General features: G+C 41.0%; 1 protein-coding gene across 6 annotated transcripts in view; it reads right to left on the bottom strand.

The window, feature by feature from the left end:
- LOC137352405 (novel protein similar to elongation factor RNA polymerase II (ell)) overlaps positions 1-21,525 on the bottom strand; it is a 102,757-nt gene that overhangs the window by 24,432 nt on the left and 56,800 nt on the right. For all 6 annotated transcript variants that reach the window (XM_068017765.1, XM_068017762.1, XM_068017761.1 and 3 more), the window contains one exon: positions 16,344-16,468. In XM_068017765.1, the coding sequence (XP_067873866.1) occupies positions 16,344-16,468 (125 nt within the window). The remainder of the gene's footprint in view (positions 1-16,343; positions 16,469-21,525) is intronic.

The raw sequence follows: 21,525 nt of genomic DNA, 5'->3' as shown, positions 1-21,525 counted from the left end.
TGGGTACTTCGAGTTGGGCAAGGATGAAATTGTTCTTGGTTCTGGCCTTGTGGGTATACTGTGATAATTCAGGGACTTTTGTTGTTGCAATATATAGTTTGTCTTCATATTTCATTTGTTGCTATACTGAAGATAACAGTTTTCTACCTTTCTTCATTTCATCATTTTCTTTTTAGTTCAGTTTACGTTTATGACAACCTAACAGACTCCAGTGCCTTCTTTAGCATCTGCATCAAGCCAACGTTCTTGTAAAGGTACTTAATCATATCCTTCTTCAGAATTACTTTGAAATACTGGTCTCTGCAAGGACAAACTGGTAAAACCAGTATAACTTTTTTTAAAAAAAAGGATATGGCAAATATATTGAATGGATTTTTCACAACTGTTTTCACAAAGTAATACTGTAAAAATAAGTTGCCATCATAATAAATGGATCTCAAGCTTATTAAAGCTAGTAAAGAATGTGTCACTCAAAAACAAAGAATTAAATATTAACAAGACTGATTCAGAGAGGAAACATTATAGATTGTCAAGAAATTAAGAGGAAGTTAATGATGCTTTGGCTGATTGTTTTTTTAAGCACACCATAAAAACGGGAGCTCCGAAGAAGGGTCACTGACCCGAAACGTTAACTCTGCTTCTCTTTCCACAGATGCTGCCAGACCTGCTGAGTGGTTCCAACATTTCTTGTTTTTATTTCAGATTTCCAGCATCCGCAGTATTTTGCTTTTATAAAAACTGGAGTACAATCCAAGGACTGGATGAGTGCAAATGGAGTTCAAATATTCAAAACAGTAACCAAGAACCCATTAAGTACAGGCCAGTTAGCCTACCATAGCGGGAAATGCAGAAGGCATTGCGTACAGGATGTTGTAAATGAACACTTGAAGAGTACAGATATGGGGAGTATAGTTTTAGAATTAATAAGCCATGCCTACCTAAGGAACTTACTGGAAATTCTTTGAAGAGGTAATTATGCTGCATGACATGGGTAATTCAGTACATATCGTTTAGCTGGATTTCAAAAGGCATTCAACAAAGTTCTTTATGCAAAATTAGTAGGAAAGATTAAGGCTCATGAACCAGATCAGCTGTTTAGTTAGGTGCAGTGTCCAAAACTGTTGTGCTTGTTTAAAATGGCATAGCAATAGAAATAATGGCAAAATGTTAAGAAAAATCAGATCACTTGTGAGAATAGCCTAGATAAATCATAAATGCTCTCAACTGCATCCACTCAGAAACTATGAATCTAAAATGCAACGTGCACTAATGGTTTTTTTTGTCGTCATCTGTTAGCTACAAGTAATATTTCTGGCATTACTCACAGCACAAAACTGCCCTGAATTTGGCAATCTCAATCAGAGGAACAACAGGATGACTTCTGCAGGAATTGTTAAGGATTACACTGGTGCAGTCAAGGGTACTCTTCCAAGATTTTGGTTGAAGCATATTTGCTGGGCCAGCATGGAGAGAAGTTCATTCTGCATCCAAACATGCTATACCCACACTGGGAGTTCTTGGTGTCGACACTGGGTAACAAAATGGGAAAATGTTCCATTGCCCAGCATTAATATCCTCCACCTTCATGAGCACAAAATTTACTGAACAGTGGAAAAGTGGGTTAAAAAAAAACTCAACAGTTACGGTGTTTATTTGCACCTACAAAGATGTTTGGAAATGTTATGGTTAATGGATGTTTTTCAGGCTGGAGGAAGGTTTGGAGTGGAATTCCCCAGGGATCAGTGTTGGGACCCTTGCCTTTCCTGATATATATTAATAACCTAGACCTTGATGTACAGGGCACAGTTTCAAAGTTTGCAGATGATATGAAACTTGGAAGCATTGTGAACTGGGAGGACGACAGTGTAGAACTTCAAAAGGACATAGACAAGTTGGTGGAATGGGCAGACAGGTGGCAGATGAAGTTCAATGCAGAGAAATGTGAAGAGATTCATTTTGGTAGGAAGAACATGAAGAGACAATATAAATTAAAGGGTACAATTCTACAGGAGGTGCAGGAGCAGAGGGACCTAGGTGTATATGTGCATGTCACTGAAGGTGGCAGGACAGGTCTAGAGAGCGGTTAATAAAGCATACAGTATCCTGGGCTTTATTAATAGGGGCATAGAGTACAAGAGCAAGGAAGTTATGTTGAACTTGTATAAGACACTAGTACGGCCTTGGCTGGAGTATTGCATATAGTTCTGGGTGCCGCACTTTAGGAAAGATGTGAGGGCATTGGAGAGTACAGAAACGATTTACGAGAATGATTCCAGGGATGAGGAATTTCAGTTATGAAGATAGAATGGAGAAGTTAGGACCGTTTTCCTTAGAGAAAAGGCTGAGAAGTGATTGATAGAAGTATACAAAATCATGAGGGGTCTGGACAGAGTAGATAGAGAGAAACTGTTCCCACTCGTGAAAGGATTGAGAACAAGAGGGCACAGATTTAATGTATTTGGTAAGAGAAGCAAAAGAGGCATGAGGAAAAGCTTTTTCATGCAGCAAGTGGTTAAGGTCTGGAATGCGCTGCCTGAGAACGTGGTGGAGGCAGGTTCAATTGACGCATTCAAAAGGGAATCAGAGAGTTATATAAAAAGGAAGAATGTGCAGGGTTTACAGGGAGAAGATGGGGGAATGGAACTGAGGGAGTTGCTCTTTCAAAGAGCCGGTCCGGACATGATAGGCCGATTGGACTCCTTCTGCACTCTAACGATTCTGTGATGTTTACTCAATGTGTTCTTAGTATTAAAGTTAACAAATCTTATTCCCACAAGGAAGTAGGAAAGCAGGCAACAAATAACTATAACCACCCAGGCCAGAAGTTAATGACAATTTTCCTGATACTTAACAGAAACAGAACTACTTAATTGTGCAAAAAAACTATTACAAAAGGATCAATAGAGTGTGACTATGGGGTGCATTTTGTACGTTCTTGTGGTATGCTTTACAAAGTGACAACACAACTAATACAACTGCGGAAGTTTGTGAAATGTGAAAATTTACTCAATCTTTGAATTGTGAATGCCTTCATTTTGGTTTCTGCTGGCTGAAATAAATTGTTTGATCGGATATTCTGTTATTAATGTACCGTTAGAGTATTTGAGGAAGCCCACATCGGGTATACCAGTGCAACAAATTTTAAGGGTTGATTTTTTAAAATCTAGTCAAGTTTGCATTTCGCTTAACTTTAACAATAAACTGTAGTTTCTTTCAGCCTCAGTCAGTGATAAACAAGCTCCCTGCTAGAGGCAGTTGCACAGTTAATTATGTAGGGAGCTAGTTAGAACGGGCTCCCTAGTCAGCAGGGGCTGACTCGGGTCTCTGGAATTGCAGCTAGTATAAAGAGAGGAGGTTTTGCTGATGCATGAAGTAAGTAGCACTAAGCCCAGCTTGGTCGAGTCCTCCGTGGCAGTGTTTAACTCAGGAATTTAGCAAGTGAGGGAGGAGGTGCTGATCTGGTCCTTTACAGAACAATGAGTGATTCGAGAGAGGGAGCTGGAGACAGCGAGACCCGAGACATAGAGGCATTAATTAGGTGAGCAGGTAGGTGATTTGTTGGTGAGTTTTAAGGTTTTCTTTTTCATTCTAAATTAGGGCAGTAGTTTAAACTGGTACTGGGAAGATAGAAGTACTGTATTACATTTATAGCTTAACTATTTGATATAACCACAAATAAACATTGTGCAATAATTCTAAACTTGAAAGCTAATTAGTTAAATAAAACACAATAAAGATGGCAGGGAAGGTGATGTACTGTCGCTGTAGCATGTGGAAGCTGGTGGACACCAACAATGTGATCCATTGCAACCACATCTGCAGCTTGAAGCAAGTTGATAAGCTGGAGTCCGAGCTTCGGGCACTGTGATGCACCAGGGATGGGGAAAGTTACCTGGACACTTTGTTCCAAAAGGCAATCACATCCCTTAGGCTAGGCACTTCAATTTGGTCCACTGTCAGGGACAGGAGGGCTTAACTACGAGTGAGACAGGTATGGGGATCCAGAAGGCAGCAATGGAGAAGTCTCAGCCCTTGAACTTGTCCAACAGGTTTGACGTTCTTGCAGCTTGCTTCGACGAGAGCAGTGACTGCAGGGAGGATGAGCAAATTGACCACAGCACTGTGGTGCAGGGGGTCATTCAAATGGGGGAAGTTAAAAGGAATGTAGTTGCAGTAGGTGACAGTATAGTTGGGAGATAGATACTGTTCTCTGCAGCCAACAGCGTGAGTCCCAAAGGCTGTGTTGCCCACCTGGTGCCAGGGTTAAGGACATCTCCTTGGGGCTGGAGAGGAAATTGGAGTGGGAGGGGAAGGATCTCATTATCGTGGTCCACGTAGGTACCAACGACATAGGTAGGACTAAGAAAGAGTTTCTGGTGAGGGAGTATGAGCAGCTAGAGGCTAAATCAAAAAGCAGAACCACAAAGGTAATAATCTCTGGATTACTAGCTGAGCCACGAGCAAACTGGCATTGGGTGAGTAAGATCGGAGTTGAAGGTATGGCTCAACGACTGGTGTGGGAGAAATGGGTTTTGAACATGGGGCACTGGCATCAGTACTAGGGAAAAAGGGAGCTGTACCACTGAGACAGCCTTCACCTGAACCATGCTGGGACCAGTGTCCTGGCGAATTGTATAACTAAGGTTGTAGAGAGGGCTTTAAACTAAATACTGGGGGCTAGGGTTCACATGAGGGGAAATCTGGAAAGTTAAAGAGAAAGGACAAGGCAACTGTGCAGGGTAATATTACGGGTAATGAGAACCAGAGTGTGCAGGAAGGGACAGAGCATGCAAAGATAAGAGTGCACCAACAAATAAGATCAGAGTAGGGGAAAATGGTAAAAAGACAGAATTAAAGGCTCTTTATCTGAATGCTTGCAGCATTTGCAACAAGATGGATGAACTGATGGGACAAATAAATGAGTGTGATGGAATAGCCGTTAGAGAGATGTGGTCGCAAGGTAACCAAGGCTGGGAACTGAATATTCAAGGGCATTTGACATTTTGGAAGAATAGGAAGAAAGGGAAAGGAGGTGGAGTAGCTCCATTAATAAAGGATGAGATCAGCACAGTAGTGAGAAATGATCTTGGCTTAGAAAATCAAGCAGTAGGATCAGGTTGGGTGGAGATAAGAAATGGCAAAGGAAAGAAGTCACTGGTGGGAGCAGTTTATAAGACCCGAACACACTGTAGGACAGAGTATAAACCAAGAAATAGTGGGAGCTTGTAAGAAAGGTACTGCAATAATCGTGGGCGATTTTAATCTTTGTTTTAATTAGCCAAATCAAATTGGCAAAGGGAGCCTGGAGGATGAGTTCACAGAGTGTATCAGGAACAGTTTCTTAGAATAATACATCCTGGAACCAACCAGGGAGCAGGCTATTTTAGACCTTGTAATGTGCAAGAGTGGTTAGAACATGATAGAATTTCACATTCAGTTTTGAGGGTGAAAAATCTGGGTCTGAAACTAGTGTCTTAAACGTAAATAAAGGCAATTACAAGGGTATGAAGACAGAATTGGCTGAAGTAGACAGGGAAAACAGGTTAAAAGGTAAGATGGTAGAGAAGCAGTGGCAAAAGTTTAAGGAGATAAAGGGGAACCAGTAGATGTAGTGTATTTGGATTTCCAAAAGGCATTTGATAAGGTGCCTCATAAAAGGTTAGTGCACAAGATAACAGCTCTTGGTGTTGGGGGTAATATATTGGTGTGAATAGAGGATTGGCTAACTAACTAAAAGTAAACAGAAAGTCAGGATAAATGGGGCATTTTCAGGTTGGCAATCTAACTAGTGGAATGCCACAGGGATCAGTGCTAGAGCCTCAACTATTAATCATCTAAATTAATGACTTGGATGAAGGGGTGAGTGCATTGTAGCCAAATTTGCTGACGATACAAAGATAGGTAGAAAAGCAAGTTGTGAGGAGGACACAAAGTGTCTGCAAAGCGATATAGATATGTTGAGAGAGTCGGCAAAAATTTGGCAGATGGTGTATAATGTGGGTATATTGAGGTCCATTTTGGTGGTAAGAATAGAAAATAGATTATTTACATGGAGAGAGACTGCAGGATGCTATGGTACTGAGGGATCTGGTTGTCCTTGTACATTAATCACAATAAGTTAACATGCAGGCACAGCAAATAATTAGGAAGACAAATGGAATGTAGCCATATATTGCAAGGGGGATGGAGTATAAAAATAGGGAAGTCTTGCTACAACTGTACGAGGCATTGGTGGGACGGCACCTAGAGTATGGTGTACAGTTTTGGTCTCCTTACTTAAGAAGGGATATACTTGCATTGGAGGCAGTTCAGAGAAGGTTCATTAGGCTGATTCCTGGGATGAAGCAGTTGTCTTATGAGGAAAGGTTGAGCAGGTTAGGTCTATACTCATTGGAGTTTAGAAGAATGAAAGGTGATCTTATTGAAATGTATAAGATTCTGAGGGGGCTTGACAGGGTAGATGCTGAGAGGATGTTTCCCCTCGTGGGGGAATCCAGAACTAGAGAGAGCACAATTTCAAAATAAGGGGCCTCCCATTTAAGACAGAGATAAGGAGGCATTTCTTCTCCCAGAGGGTCGTTAATCTTTGGAATTCTCTTCCCCAGACAGCAGTGGAGGCTGGATCACTGAGTATATTTGAGGCTGAGTTAGACAGATTTTGATCTACCAAGGGAGTCGAGGGTTATGGGGGGCAGACAGGAAAGTGGAGTTGAGGCCACGATCAAATCAGCCATGATTAGAGTTTAAGAGTTTAAAAGTGCAGCGGGAAGGAGTGAGACTGGCAGAGTTTAAAAGTGCAGTGGGAAGGAGTGAGACTGGCAGAGTTTAAAAGTGCAGCGGGAAGAAGTGAGACTGGAAGAGTTTAAAAGTGCAGCGGCAGCATACCGGAGTTTTGAAAAAAAAGCCAACAGTGACGTTACAGGAGAACTGCAAGGTGATTGGTTGGTGAGTCACTGCTGTTAGGGAATAGCTCTAAATAGCTGGGTAAGTATCTCAGTTAAGAAAAGTTTTAAGTTTATTTCAAATATAGTAAGTAGTGCTTTTTTTTAGTGAGTTCTGTAGTAACGAGGACCAGGGAAGAAGGGCCCTAGAGTAACTGATATTATTGGACATTAAGATCTTCCAGAAGGTTTAGTTTAATTTAAAGGGTGAAGTCTTGGCAGGAGAGCTCAAAGCCGTGGTGTGCTCCTCGTGCTCCATGTCGGAAGCCAGGAACATTTCCAGTGCCCGGGATCAGCATGTGTGCAGGAAATGTATCCAGCTGCAGCTCCTGGAAGCCCGGGCTTTGGAGCTGCAGCAGCAGCTGGGGACACTGTGGAGCATCCACGAGGCGGAGAGTATCGTGGATAGCACGTATAGAGAGGTGGTCACACCGCAGGCTCAGACCCCACAGGCAGGAGGGGAATGGGTGACCACCAGGCAGAGCAAGAGGACTAGGCAGGTAGTTTATTTATTTTTTTTATTTATTTATTTAGAGAGACAGCACTGAAACAGGCCCTTCGGCCCACCGAGTCTGTGCCGACCATTAACCACCCATTTATACTAATATCACATTAATCCCATATTCCTACCACATCCCCACAATTCCCCTACCACCTACACCAGGGGCAATTTACAACGGCCAATTTACCTATCAACCTGCAAGTCTTTGGCTGTGGGAGGAAACCGGAGCACCTGGCGAAAACCCACGCTGTCACCGGGAGAACTTGCAAACTCCACACAGGCAGCACCCAGAATCGAACCCGGGTCGCTGGAGCTGTGAGGCTGCGGTGCTAACCACTGTGCCGCCCATATTCAGGAATCTCCTGTGGCTATTCCCCTGCAAAACAGGTATACTGCTTTGGATACTGTTGGGGGGAATGGCCTCTCAGAAAAAAGCAGCAACAGCCTAATTCGTTGCACCACGGTTGGCTCTGCTGCACAGGGGAGGAGTAAAAAGTGTGGGAATGCAATAGTTATAGGGGATTCAATTGCAAGGGGCTGCAAAAGAGACTCCAGGATGGTATGTTGCCTCCCTGGTGCTAGGGTCAAGAGTGTCTCAGAGCAGTTACAGGACATTCTGAAGGGGGAGGGTGAACAGCCAGTGGTCGTGGTACACATTGGTACAAACGACATAGGTAATAAAAGGATGAGGTCCTAAAAGCAGAATATAGGAAGCTAGGAAGTAAGTTGAAAAGTAGGACCTCAAAAGTAGTGATCTCAGGATTACTACCAGTGCCACGTGCTAGTCAGAGTAGAAATAGCAGGATATATTGGATGAATACGTGGCTGAAGAGATGGCGTGAGGGGGAGGGTTTTAGATTCCTGGGGCATTGGGACTGGTTCTGGGGGAGGTGGGACCAGTACAAACTGGACGGGTTACACCTGGGCAGGACCGGGACTGATGTCCTAGGGGGAGTATTTGCCAGAGTGGTTGGGGAGGGTTTAAACTAAAATGGCAGGGGGATGGGAACCTTTGCAAGGAGTCAGAGGAGGGGGGAATCAAAGACAAGAACAAAAGACAGTAAGGGGAATAAGTGATAGGCAGAGAAATCAAGAGCCGGAATCAAACAGGGCCACACTGAAAAATAGTGGGAAGGGGACAAGTAATGTTAAAAAGACAAGCCTCAACGCTTTGCGCCTTAACGCGTGGAGCATTCACAATAAAGTGGATGAATTAATCGCCCAAATAGATGTAAACAGGTATGATATAGTCAGGATTACGGAGACATGGCTGCAAGATGACCAGGGATGGGAAATGAACATCCAAAGGATATTCAGTATTTAGGAAGGACAGACAAAAAGCAAAAGGTAGTGCAGTTGCATTGCTGGTTAAAGTGGAAATTAACGCAATAGTGAGGAAAGATATTAGCTCAGAAGATGTGGAATCTGCATGGGTACAGCTGAGAAACACTAAGGGGCAAAAAATGTTAGTGGGGGTTGTATATAGACCCCCAAACTGTAGTGGTGATGTTGGGAATGGTATTAAACAGGAAATTAGACACGCATGCGATTAAGGAACATCTGTAATTATAGGTGACTTTAATCTGCATATATATTGGGCAAATCAAATTAGTCACAATACCGTAGAGGAGGAATTCTTGGAGTGTATACGGGATGGTTTTCTGGACCAATACATTGAGGAACCAACGAGAGAACATGCCATCCTAGACTGGGTATTGTGTAATGAGGGGGGAATAATTGACAATCTAGTGGTGAGAGACCCCTTGGGGGATGACCGACGATAATATAGCAGAATTCTTCATCAAGATGGAAAGTGACATAGTTGATTCTGAGACAAGGGTCCTGAATCTTAGTAAAGGAAACAACGAAGGTATGAGGCGCGAGTTGGCCATGACGGATTGGGAAAGGCTACTGAAAGGGATGACGGTGGATAGGCAATGGCAAACATTTAAAGAGTGCATGCATGAACTGCAACAATTGCTTATCCCTGTCTGGCACAAAAGTAAAACAGGAAAGATAGCCAAACCATGGCTTACAAGGGAAATTAGAGATAGCATTAGATCCGAGGAAGAGGCATATAAATTTGCCAGGAAAAACTACAGACCGGAGGAATGGGAGCAGTTTAGAATTCAACAAAGGAGGACCAAGGGATTGATTAAGAAGGGGAAAATAGAGTAAGAGAGCAAGCTTGCGGGGAACATAAAAACTGACTGTAAAAGTTTCTATAGGTATGTGAAGAGAAAAAGATTGGTGAAGACAAATGTAGATCCCTTACAGTCAGAAACAGGGCAATTTATTATGGCGAATAAAGAAATGGCTGACCAACTAAATGCATACTTTGGTTCTGTCTTCACAAAGGAGGACACAAATAACATACCAGAAATGTTGGGGAACAGGGGGCTTAGTGAGAGAGAGGAACTGAAAGAAATCAGTATTAGTAGAGAAATGGTGTTGGGAAATTGATGGGATTGAAGGCCGATAAATCCCCAGGGCCTGATGGTATGCATCCCAGAGTACTTAAGGAAGTGGCCCTAGAAACAGTGGATGCATTGGTGGTCATCTGCCAAGATTCTATAGACTCTGGAACAGTTCCTACAGATTGGAGGGTAGCTAATGTATCCCCACTATTTAAAAAGGGAGGTAGAGAGAAGTAGGGAATTATAGACCAGTCAGCCTGACGTCGGTAGTGGGGAAAATCCTAGAGTCTATTATCAAAGATTTTATAGCAGAGCACTTTGAAAACAGTGATAGAATCAGGCAGAGTCAGCATTGATTTACGAAAGGGAAATCAAGCTTGACAAATCTACTAGAATTCTTCGAGGATGTAACGAGTAGAATTGATGAGGGGGAACCAGTGGATGTGGTTTATTTGGACTTTCAGAAAGCTTTCGACAAAGTCCCACATAAGAGATTAGCATGTAAAATTAAAGTACATGGGATTGGGGGTAGTGGATTGTGATGGATAGAAAATTGGTTGGCGGACAGGAAACAAAGAGTAGGGATAAGTGGGTCTTTTTCCGAATGGCAGGCAGTGAGTAGTGGGGTACCACAGGGATCGGTGCTAGTACCCCAGCTATTCACAATATACATTAATGATTTAGATGAGGGAACTAAATGTAATATCTCCAAATTTGCAGATGGGAGGGTGAGTTGTGAGAAGGATGCAGAGAGGCTTCAGGGTGATTTGGACAAGTTGAGTGAGTGGGCTAATGCATGGCAGATGCAGTATAATGTGGATAAATGTGAGGTTATCCACTTTGGTAGCTAAAACAGGAAGGCAGATTATCTGAATGGCTATAAACTGAGAGAGGGGAATATGCAGCAAGAGCTGGGTGTTCTTGTACACCAGTCGCTGAAGGTAAGCATGCAGGTGCAACAGGCGGTAAAAAAGGCAAATGGTATGTTGGCCTTCATAGCGAGAGGATTCGAGTACAGGAGCAGGGATGTCTTGCTGCAATTATACAGGGCCTTGGTAAGGCCACACCTGGAATATTGTGTGCAGTTTTGGTCTCATTATCTGAGGAAGGATGTTCTTGCTATAGAGGGAGTGCAGCAAAGGTTTACCAGACTGATTCCTGGGATGGTGGGACTGACTTATGAAGAGAGATTAAGTCGGTTAGGATTATATTCGCTGGAGTTCAGAAGAGTGAGGGGGGAATCTCATAGGAACCTATAAAATTCTAACAGGACTTGACAGGGTAGATGCAGGAAGGATGTTCCCGATGGTGGGGGAGTCCAGAACCAGGGGTCATAGTCTAAAGGACATGGGGTAAACCTTTCAGGACTGAGATGAGGAGAAATTTCTTCACTCAGCATGTGGTGAGCCTGTGGAATTCACTACCACAGAAAGCAGTTGAGGCTAAAATACTATGTTTTCATGAAGGAGTTAGATATAGCTCTTGGGTCTAAAGGGATCAAAAGGTATGGGGCCAAAGCGGGAACAGGCTACTGAGCTGGAAGATCAGCCATGATCATGATGAATGGCGGTGCAGGCTCGAAGGGCCAAATGGCCTACTCCTGCTTCTATTTTCTATGTTTCTCTGATCTTATTGAATGGCTGAGCAGGCTCGAGCGGGCGAATGGCTTATTCCTGCTATTATGAAATATTTCAATCCTACATGTGCCCTATGGCAGTTGTGGGCACTCGCTCTGCCACTCCATCGACGCAAATCTACTGACTGGTCTGTGATCTGAGAAGGCAGACTGTCTTAAATATTCTCAACAGATCTAGACAAACACCAATTACTGTGGCAAAGTCTTACTGGTATAAATCTCTACAGGTTTTCTGGTAAAGTGTACTTTTTCAGTAAATAGAGCACAAACAGTTGACTAACCACAGATACTGGAAAGTCCCAGGCATGAGTTGTGTAAAGTGTAATTCAAGCACAGAGCCCGTTGATAGATTTAAGGGGCTTTCATCTGCAAAAACACCATACAGACAAAACATGCGAACTATAACTTCATATCCTCAATGACTCAGATGTTTTGGCCTAGTTCCCGATTTCTTTATATTGTATTGTGGATGTTGGATGCACAGGAAGCCAGAGATTGACACAGCTGGTGCTAAAACGTAAAAGTATTTTGTGACTATCTTTCACAGCTCAATGTATTAAACTGCTGGAGATCAAAGGAGATGGAATTTCAATTACATAAGTTCTTAATAAAGTAACCTCGTTGTACTTCAGCAGTACATTTGATTATTTCACCAAGGATAGATAGAGATGATCAGAAGACAGGAAACCTTCCTGGTTGCTGTTAGTTCTTTGCAGAGGCAATTACATAATTTAAACTACAACACTGGTTTAAAATCCAGACTGTTTAATGTGCTTTATAACTTGTAGATAGTCACCTCATCAAAATGAAGGATTGAGTAGAGCTGTCAATTACATTCACACATTTCTGCAGTTGCATTAGTTGTGTTTTACTTTGCAAGGCATATCACCAAAAAGTATAAAATACACTCGTGGCCATGCACAGAAGCTACCCCGTGACCATGTGCCAGGCACCACACCGCCCCCCCCACCCCCGTCCCTCATCTCCAGTGTTATCTATTGGAAATGAATACCCTGCTCTTTTCTGCACCATATGTAAAGGATATGCTGTCAGGGTTGCACCAAGGGCAGGAGGAGGCTCGTGTGGAGCTTAAAAACTTCAGCATAGACCTTTTGGACCAAATAGAATTTATAGCACAGAAACAGGCTATGCAAATATCATAAATCCCTAATTACCATTTGTCTATTTTCTGTTAATTCCAATAACCAATGGTAACTCTTCCAAAAATACAAAGGGAAGACACATCATCTTTCTCTCCTTCCCCAAGACCACGACAAAATTGCTTCCAAAACCATTAAATCATCCAGGATCAGGAACTGAGCTCATCACCATCCCCAACTGCCGACATCAGAGAACATAAATGCATAACCACCAAATTAAAAAGGATTGGATTTTGATTTTTGTTGCAATCAACTACTATAACAAAACAGAACATATGATGGTGTTACGACCAGGTGAGCAACGTCTAGGCGTCTTTTGCTATCTTTACCTGGTCTTATTGTAACAGGGTTTTATTTTTTAAACACACTGTGTTTTGAGCTCCCCTTTGTGTGATTCCTTGTTCAGTTTCCAATTATAAGGCAAAGAACTGAGCACAAACAGGTTTTCCTTGGTTTAAAGCAGAAAGATGAAATTTATTAAACCTTAAACTCAAACTCTAAAAAGGAGCACACCTACGGATATATGACGCGCTCACGCTGGCATGCACACGCAATATAAACATGCAAAATAGGGACAGAAAACAGCAGAAAAGATAAGTAGAACAGTTTGAGGCAATATCTTGTTACTGTTTCTCGAGCGCGCTATAGTCCTTGATTGAAGATATGGTCTTGCGCTTCGTTGGGGTCCAGTCGTCTTCTTAACCTTGTTCACCTCGGAATTCTTTCTCTCCTTTAGTTTCACGTGTTTTCACAAGACTCAGTTCCGTGGGAAGAGATGAAGCAAGCAGACAGGCAGGAGAGGAGATGTTCTTGCTTCAGTTCCAGGAGAGCTGTTTACTCCATCAGCACATGGCTTAGTCTCTTCAAATCCCTTTGTTGGGAGTTCAAAAACTCTGCAAGTCAGTCATGTGACTAAACCTGGTCTGACCACTTGTGCGTGTTGGAGAAGCAATTGCTGGAACCCCATTGTTTCAACATTGTCTGTTACCATAGAAATGTCTCTCCGGTTAGGGTTTGCAATTTTAAGTTTTAATGTTCATGTGGTGAAATAATGTGTACCTCAGTCTTGTCTGGTGGGGTTTGCCTGACCCTGGAAATTCAAAACCATGCTACAGCTGCCCTAAAACCAAGTTATTTTTTAAACAATGGAAGCATATGCTTCAACCTTTAAACACTCAGGTTAAGAATTAATCTGATTTTCAGCCACAATTCAGTTTATTATTAAATGTTTACCCATTTCAATTCTCAGCTTGCCAGTTACATAACGATCACTCAGAATTTATAGTCATAATGGCACAGAAGGAGGCAATTTGGCCCATCGAGTCCAAGCCAGCTCTCTGCGGAGTAATCCAATCAGTCCCAATCTCCCGCTCTATCCCTGTAGCCCTTCAAGTTTATTTACCTCAAATGCCCATTCAATTTCCTTTTAAAATCTTTCATTGTCTCCACTTCCACCACGCTTGTAGGCAAGTTCCAGGTCATTACCACTCGCTGCATAAAAATGTTCTTCCTCACATCTGCCCCTGCATCTGTTGCCCAAAACCTTCAATCTGTGTCCCCTAGTCCTAGCCCTTGTACCTTCAACTAATGGGAACAGCTTTTCTTTGTTTACGTTATCTAAAGCTGTCATAACCTTGTACACCTTTATCAAATCTCCCTTCAAGCTCCTCTGCTCCACGGAGAAAAGTCCAGCTTTTCCAACCTACCCTTATAGTTAAAATCCCTCATCCTTGGAACCGTTCTGGTGCATGCTTTGATCAGCTATTGAGATCACTGCAACTTTTTCAGCTATCTGATTTTTTAAAATAAAACCTGCAAATTTCTCATAGAACCTCCCATGATGAGTCACAGATTACGCTATTGCAAGGCAAGAACGCATAAATTCGCATTGAAAGGATCTGGAAAGCATTTTCAGCAATTTGTTCAGGATAGTAATTTTATTCATTCTTTCATGGGATGTAGGTGGCGCTGGCAAGGCCAGCATTTGTTGCCGACCCCTAATTGCCCTTGACAACTTGAGCAGCTTGCTTGGCCATTTCAGAGGGCAGTTAAGAGTCAAGCACATTGCTGTGCATCTGGAGTCACATTTGGGCCAGACCAGGTAAGGACAGCAGATTTCCTTCCCAAAAGGACATTATTGAAACAACCAGATGTTTTTTTTTTAAAATGACAATTGATGATAGCTTCATGGCAACATTACTCTGACTAGCTTTCAATTCCAGATTCTTATTAATTAATTGAATTTAAATTCCACGAGCTGCATGGGATTTGAACCTGTGTCTGCAAGGCACTAACCTGTGCCTCTGGATAACTAGTTCAGTGACATTACCACTACGCCACCATATCCCACTTCTGGAAACAGACTATATAGTGCTCTCCTTACCTATCGAAGGTACTTAAAATGTATTAAATGGGAGGATTGTTCTATCTATTCAGAGTGTCAGTTTTCATACCAAATGCCAAGAAATATAAAACTATTTTCCACATTTCTTTCTTCACCAATTATCACTGCAACAATACTTAAGTGTTTCAAAAAGGTTCTGCTTAAATAAACATGTTGGAATTCAGGACTTCTATTTGGAACAAAATACTATCATATAGGTAAGTTTAATAATTACATGTGAGTTTTGTAATTTTTGTGTCTTATAAAGTGCACTGTTGGAGAGAATCTTAGAAATTCGAGATTGGAGATAAAACGATTTTTCAAAAAAACATATCAAGGAATTTTACTAGCTTCCTTTGTTATTGGCAGCTTTTGTAGACTGCTTATTGCTGGTTTAGTTGTTTGGATGCATTGTTGATCCACCCGCTTTGCCTTTCAATTGATCAGTTGCCATTCATTGCTAGTTCATAAATATGAAATTTTAGCCAATCATATCCAAGTGTGATAAATATTGTCATGCAGGCCCCCAACTGCCAAGAATGAGAGACATTAATTTCATCACATGAACATTGATTTTTAAACTGTTACTGGAGTAAAGAAAGAACTTTAATAACAAAAACAGACCCTTGACTGCAAAGACATTTGCATAGTAACAAACAGTACTTGGAAAGACCCCTAGACACCTTTCTCACCTGGTCGTAACAATATATTTATATTTTTGAAGTTGGTTTTATCAACAGCAATTAGCTTCCTGGCTTTATGACAGGCTAGTTTAAACACAGCTTCAACTTAGCAGCAGTATAATACACTGTGAGCTACAATATAATACCCATCATTATAAACCAGCATTTAATACCAGTTAGTGAAAACAATACCATATGAGATATATTTATCAAGTTTCCATGACATTGCTCAAGCATAGCCTGGTTATGATGTCTATTTACTAAGGTGGAGCTGCGGCTAGTCTGGCCAATCTCTCTAATTAATCTCTAGATATGCCTATATAAACTACTTCCCCACTACTCAGGCCTGTAGGGATGTGGTTTAATAGGTATAATTTGGAGATCAATTACAGCCTAATGGCTGGGGAAAATTTCTGTAGATTTGCAGCTGCTTATAAATCCCAGACTCCTGGCCTTGGTGAGATGGCCAAATAAAGATCTGAAAACTTAGCATGAAATGACAAGTCTTCTCACCAATTTTTTTTTTTAAAAAGCTTCCAACACTTTGAAGTGCAAGGTCTGAAGCATGGGAAGAGTGCATTTGATACAAACTAATGGAAGAATAGATATATAAAAGTCTACCTTATTAAATGTCTTCTTATCAATTGCTTTTCTTCATCACTATAGCCAGGCCAATCCTGTTGGATTTCCTTGTAAAGCTCATCTTTTAGTGTATAGCTCTTGTCCTTTGCATTTAACTTTGCTACCTACAGGGAGAAAGTAAAATGCATGCTCAGAAGAGAATAATCAATATAAGGAAGTTAATTCCGAAACAGAAGCTTCGAAACTATAAAAGCATTTTATTTGAATTAGAGCTAACCTTTCAAAGTATGTTTGTTTGTGTGTAAGATTGGGGAAAGAAAAGTCATGTAAAAAAGATTTACTGCTGTAGAGTGAACTTCCAGAGTGTCGTCTTGTAAGTTCCAATAAAATAAGAGGTATAACAATAAAGCGCAGTAAATTTAATTTCAATAAAATGAAATTAAAACTCAAAGTTATCCTCAGAAGTACACAAAAACATTCCCATGCAGTGTAAAGTAACAGTGGCACTGAACTAAACCTACTTAAATGTTGAGATCGTTATTTCAGAGTTTAAAACGTACTGCAGCAAATTCTTCATTCTACAATCTTGATAGTATATTAGGACATTTGTCTGAATTAGTGAGCTAATGTAAAATATTTGAGTCAGTTACAAGCAGGCATTTAAGATCACCAAAAGAACAAATGGTGAGATAGGAGATTTGTTTTTTTAAACAGAGGTTTATTAGGACATGGAATGCCACGTTAGGAACACAGAACAAAAGTCTGTAGCCCTACCATATCATTAGCTTTAGGGGATTGAGAATAAGTGTAGGATATAAAAACAAAATATTGCGGACGCTGGAAATCTGAAACAAAAACAGAAAATGCTGGAAATACTCGGCAGCATTTGTGGAGGGAAACAGAGTTAAGTGGGGAATTTTAAGCTCTCCTCTGCATCAGGTTTGGAAGCAGGGAGAGTATATCGCCCTGCCACATTCCTGCCTCCACCCAAATTAAGCCCGGATTGGGAAGACCTGTGAAAGGCAATTAAGTGGGAAATTAATGCTCAATTAAGTGCCTCATCCCACCGCCACCAGAATTAGCCAAGCAGTGGGCAGGCCTGCCGCCGCATGGGAAGCACGCCAAGCAAATCCATACGGGTTGCTTGCCAGCTCCGGGGAAGTGGGGGGGGGGGCCTCGTTAAAAGGCACTTAGCACCTAAACAAGGGACCCAGCATCAGGAAGGGGGGGACCTGCAGAGAGCCAACCCCTATCCCTGCCCTTGCTCCTAATCCCCTTACACCCCTCCACCATAACCCTCATCTCATAAAACCCCTCCCACTGAGACTTACCTGTAGCCTGGATCCAGGGCCTTGGGTGACTGCTCCACCGGGGTGGCGCTGCTCAGTTAAAGAGCTGCCGGCAGCTCTCAGCAGGTGGCACTTCTGCCACCGGTGTCCTTGATCCCGGGGAAGGCCTGTCGCTGTCCACTTAAATGCCTAATTGGCACTTGATCCGGCAGATCTTCCCCAGAGGAGGCAACATGGGTCTCTCACCGGCGCTTTTGCCAGTGGATGAGACCTCCGTCGCCCCACATAAAATCTTGGCCAACATTTCAGGTCTGTGTGACCTTTCATAAAAACTGGCAAAAGTTAGAAATGTAATAGGGTTAGACCAGTATGATAGTTTGGTAGCTTGCTAAAATTGGATGATCTGAAAAGGATATTCTGTCATGTTGATCATACACACTAAGGTTTTACAATGGAATATATTACATTATTTCCACTAGCTGAAACACTTACTTCCATAACAGGTCTCAATCTGTGAGCAAGCTACCAAACTATCATACACTTATTCTCAATCCCCTAAAGCATTTATTTTGGAGCACAGACTTACTATTGCATATGTAAATATCTGGTTGATATGTGAAAACAGATCAAAATGAGTTAAAAGCTGTGATTTTGCTGATAAAAGGCATCACTAAGTATATTGAGCCAATGGTACTATAACGTTATTACATGCATGCAAGCAACAAAACATTCTCTTTTGTCTCTCCAACATTACCATTTACTGGCTATTTATCACATGGTTGTTTGTGGCACTTCGCTCTGCTAGGTTTGCCTACAAAACAATAATGACTACATTTCAAAATAATTAACTGGCTGTAAAATGTGTTGTAATAGCTTTAAAGGCATTACATAAATGCAAGTTCTTCTATGTTATTGTGCAATATTTATTTTCTTTGAAAAACTGCTTTTAAAATGCTTATTCTGACTTGATATATCAATTTCTGCTGAAAAAAATGGCTGCCAAATATTTTTTCAAAAAGCACTCATCGATAAACCGTGAAAGCCAAACGATTAAATGCTTAGAATGCCACCCTAAGTAAAAGATTACAAATAGATGTAGTTTTAAAATTTTAACTGGGGATCAATGTTAAATGTTGACATAAACTGCGTAACAGTAAGTAAGGTTTGTAGAAAGAAGCATGTGTCTTGCATGAACTAGTTAATATATTTGAATTTAGATATTCCACATAGCATTTATGCTATGTTTGCAAACAGCAGATGCTGTACAATAATAAACTTCATTTTGCCACAAGTTGCATTTGAAGTGAGCTCCACCAGAATAGCATTAAATGATAGAAAATGCGGGTTTCTTCTGAAAGTTCTGAAGGGCTTTCAGATCTTAAATGGTTCAATTTAAACAATATTTTAGTCTTCAAAATAGCTCGATTTTTGTGGTCTGCAAATTATCTGTACTGTCCAGACCTATACAAAACAATTAAGTACTAAAAGCTCCATATTATGTATGCAAATTCCTATGCAAAAACAAGCTGAACTACTAACACTTCTCCCCAGCTAGTGATAGAATCTGCTCTCACATGATTAGGGCTTTATACCATGCAATGCACATTCTAATACTTTGTTGATCTGCTTGACATCTCATGTCCCTTTAAGAGCATGAAGTCTAATTAGTGATTAGGCTTAGTGATTGGATAGAGGCAAACTGTTTTCTTTTCTTTCTCAGATACTTTTTAAGGTGCTTTTTGTTATCAGAAGGTTCCCTGTGAGTCCAGTGTGATTTTCTGTTGTTCTGTGAATACATTTAACCTAATCTGGTGCAAAATGACATTGACTGTGCATGTTTAATACTGCCAAGCAAGAGCTACATGCTAGCTGCAAGGCCTTTGTATATCTGACACTATACATACTTGTGTCTCTATCGATATATTTAGATGCAAAAAAAGATGGACACAGTGGGATTTTATGCAGGAGGCAGGGCTCTCAGCATTGGGCATCTTTAGGCCACTTAAGGGCTTCAATTGGCCTCTGGGCAGGAAGGTCACGTCAGCCTATCCCGCCCCTGGGAAATATATTAAATAGAGTTGGTGGTTGAAATTCTCATGTAGGATTAGAATTTGACTTAGGATGATTCAATACGTAAAATGTAAAGCAATAGTTAAATTGGCACAGGACCAGAACACAAGTGAATTATTTGGAAAAAAGATTATTCCTAACTGCAATTGTTTACAATAATCAGTCACTCAGAGTAAGTGCCTTTATGTATTGGTTTGAGATATTCAAATGGTAGAGTGAACACACTTATGAGTGATGAAATGCCTATTATTCCTCTACATAAGTTAACTTTTTCAGTAAATTTTGTTCCATGCACATCAGAATTTCTTTTCAGATGACCAGGCCAAAACCAAGCAACTTTAAACATGACTTAACAACATTTCTTCTTCTTTGAATGTAAACAAAAAACAATAAAGCGACCTCAGAATAAAAGGAACAATTTTGCAAACAAAGAGAGAGAGAAAAAAGGAAGCAGGATTAGCAGTTGACATGGGAAAATATTGGGGCTGGGTTCAGGGCCAGATGGCCACTGGGTTAAATTGGCAGCATTACAAGCCAAATACGGAGCTGAAGAATAACACTTTGGTGGCAAGCAGAGCCTATCAATTGGTCTGGTGGCAGAAGGGTTTCCCCAGACCAGGGCTAGGAAGTAAAGTAGTGGGACTGGTTAACAAGTCAAGAGGCAAAGTGATTTCCTTAAGCAGGACTGCAAATGAAAAGAACACATTTTTGGTTTGGGCAGTGGCAATGTCTCTATTGAAGGTTGCTGGCAAACCTGAGAGAGCACTCAGACCAGGGAGTAAGGTTGTGAATGGGTGGAGTGCTTTTGAGGTTTCATGGAGTGAGGCTGGAAATTTTTTAAAAATTACATCTGGAGTTGGAGTTAGAATTGGGGAGAATTTTTAATAAACATAAAGTGTAAAACTTGGGAAACAGCAAAAACAAAATGGTGGGCTGACAAAAGCAACTTGCCACAGTGCCAACAGTGGAGGGAGCACTGAATAGTTAAGTGTTAGAATAGCAATTACATCTTTGAAATAATAAAATGCCCCAAGGCACTTCACCTTAGGGTGAAAAGCAGGTAATACCACTTGGCATTACCATTATTACAAAAGTGTTACTGAATTGCGATCGTAAGAAATATAAGTGAGAAAGAAATGAGAGCAAGTGTTTGTGTAGTAGTGGAGAGGTAAGTTGTACAGTGATGTTTCTAGTTCAGGTCAATCAGGTTGGGCAAAGAGGCACAGGTGAAAGGAGTTGTTCACATGTATAAATATGCTCATCTTGAAAACATCAACTAAACCAATTCTGAATCAGAGTGGGAACAGATGGATTGAAAGCTATTTCCAGAGAACAGACAGGCAAAGATAGTGGAATGGAAAATGTCAAAGTATTGAATGTTACCGAATGTTCCTCTTGGCAAGGAGTTTCTTCCTCCAGATTATATTCCCTTTGAAATTAATTTGCGTTAATTAATTATGTGATCTACCAATTAGCGTTTTATTTCTTTCTAAGGTTTCTTAATAGCATGTCAGTGCGTCAGTATCTTCTTAAAATAGATTTCCACTAAACCCTTTGCTCAGTCTAACCAGAACACCTGCAATATTTTCTCAAGAGTTGATGCAAACAATTTTTATCATAAAGCGTCCAGAAGAACTCCTATGTGAACAATATGTGAATACTAATTGCTCCAGCAACAGGAATTAGTGAGGCTGTTTTTATATATGTAGTTAGCTACAAGATTAGGTTTTATAACTGAAAGGTTTCAAAGACAGATTAACTGAAAATTTGGAAAATAAGATCAAAGGTTGAATAACTTTTTTTTTAAAATTGAAATACTGTGAAACAAATTTAAAAGCTGTATGTTAGATTAGCCAAAGCAA

Source organism: Heterodontus francisci, chromosome 38, assembly GCF_036365525.1.
Source record: "Heterodontus francisci isolate sHetFra1 chromosome 38, sHetFra1.hap1, whole genome shotgun sequence".
Taxonomy (NCBI): Eukaryota; Metazoa; Chordata; class Chondrichthyes; order Heterodontiformes; family Heterodontidae; genus Heterodontus; species Heterodontus francisci.
The sequence above is the reverse complement of the archived record's forward strand: the minus strand, read 5'-3'. Positions and strand labels throughout refer to the sequence as shown.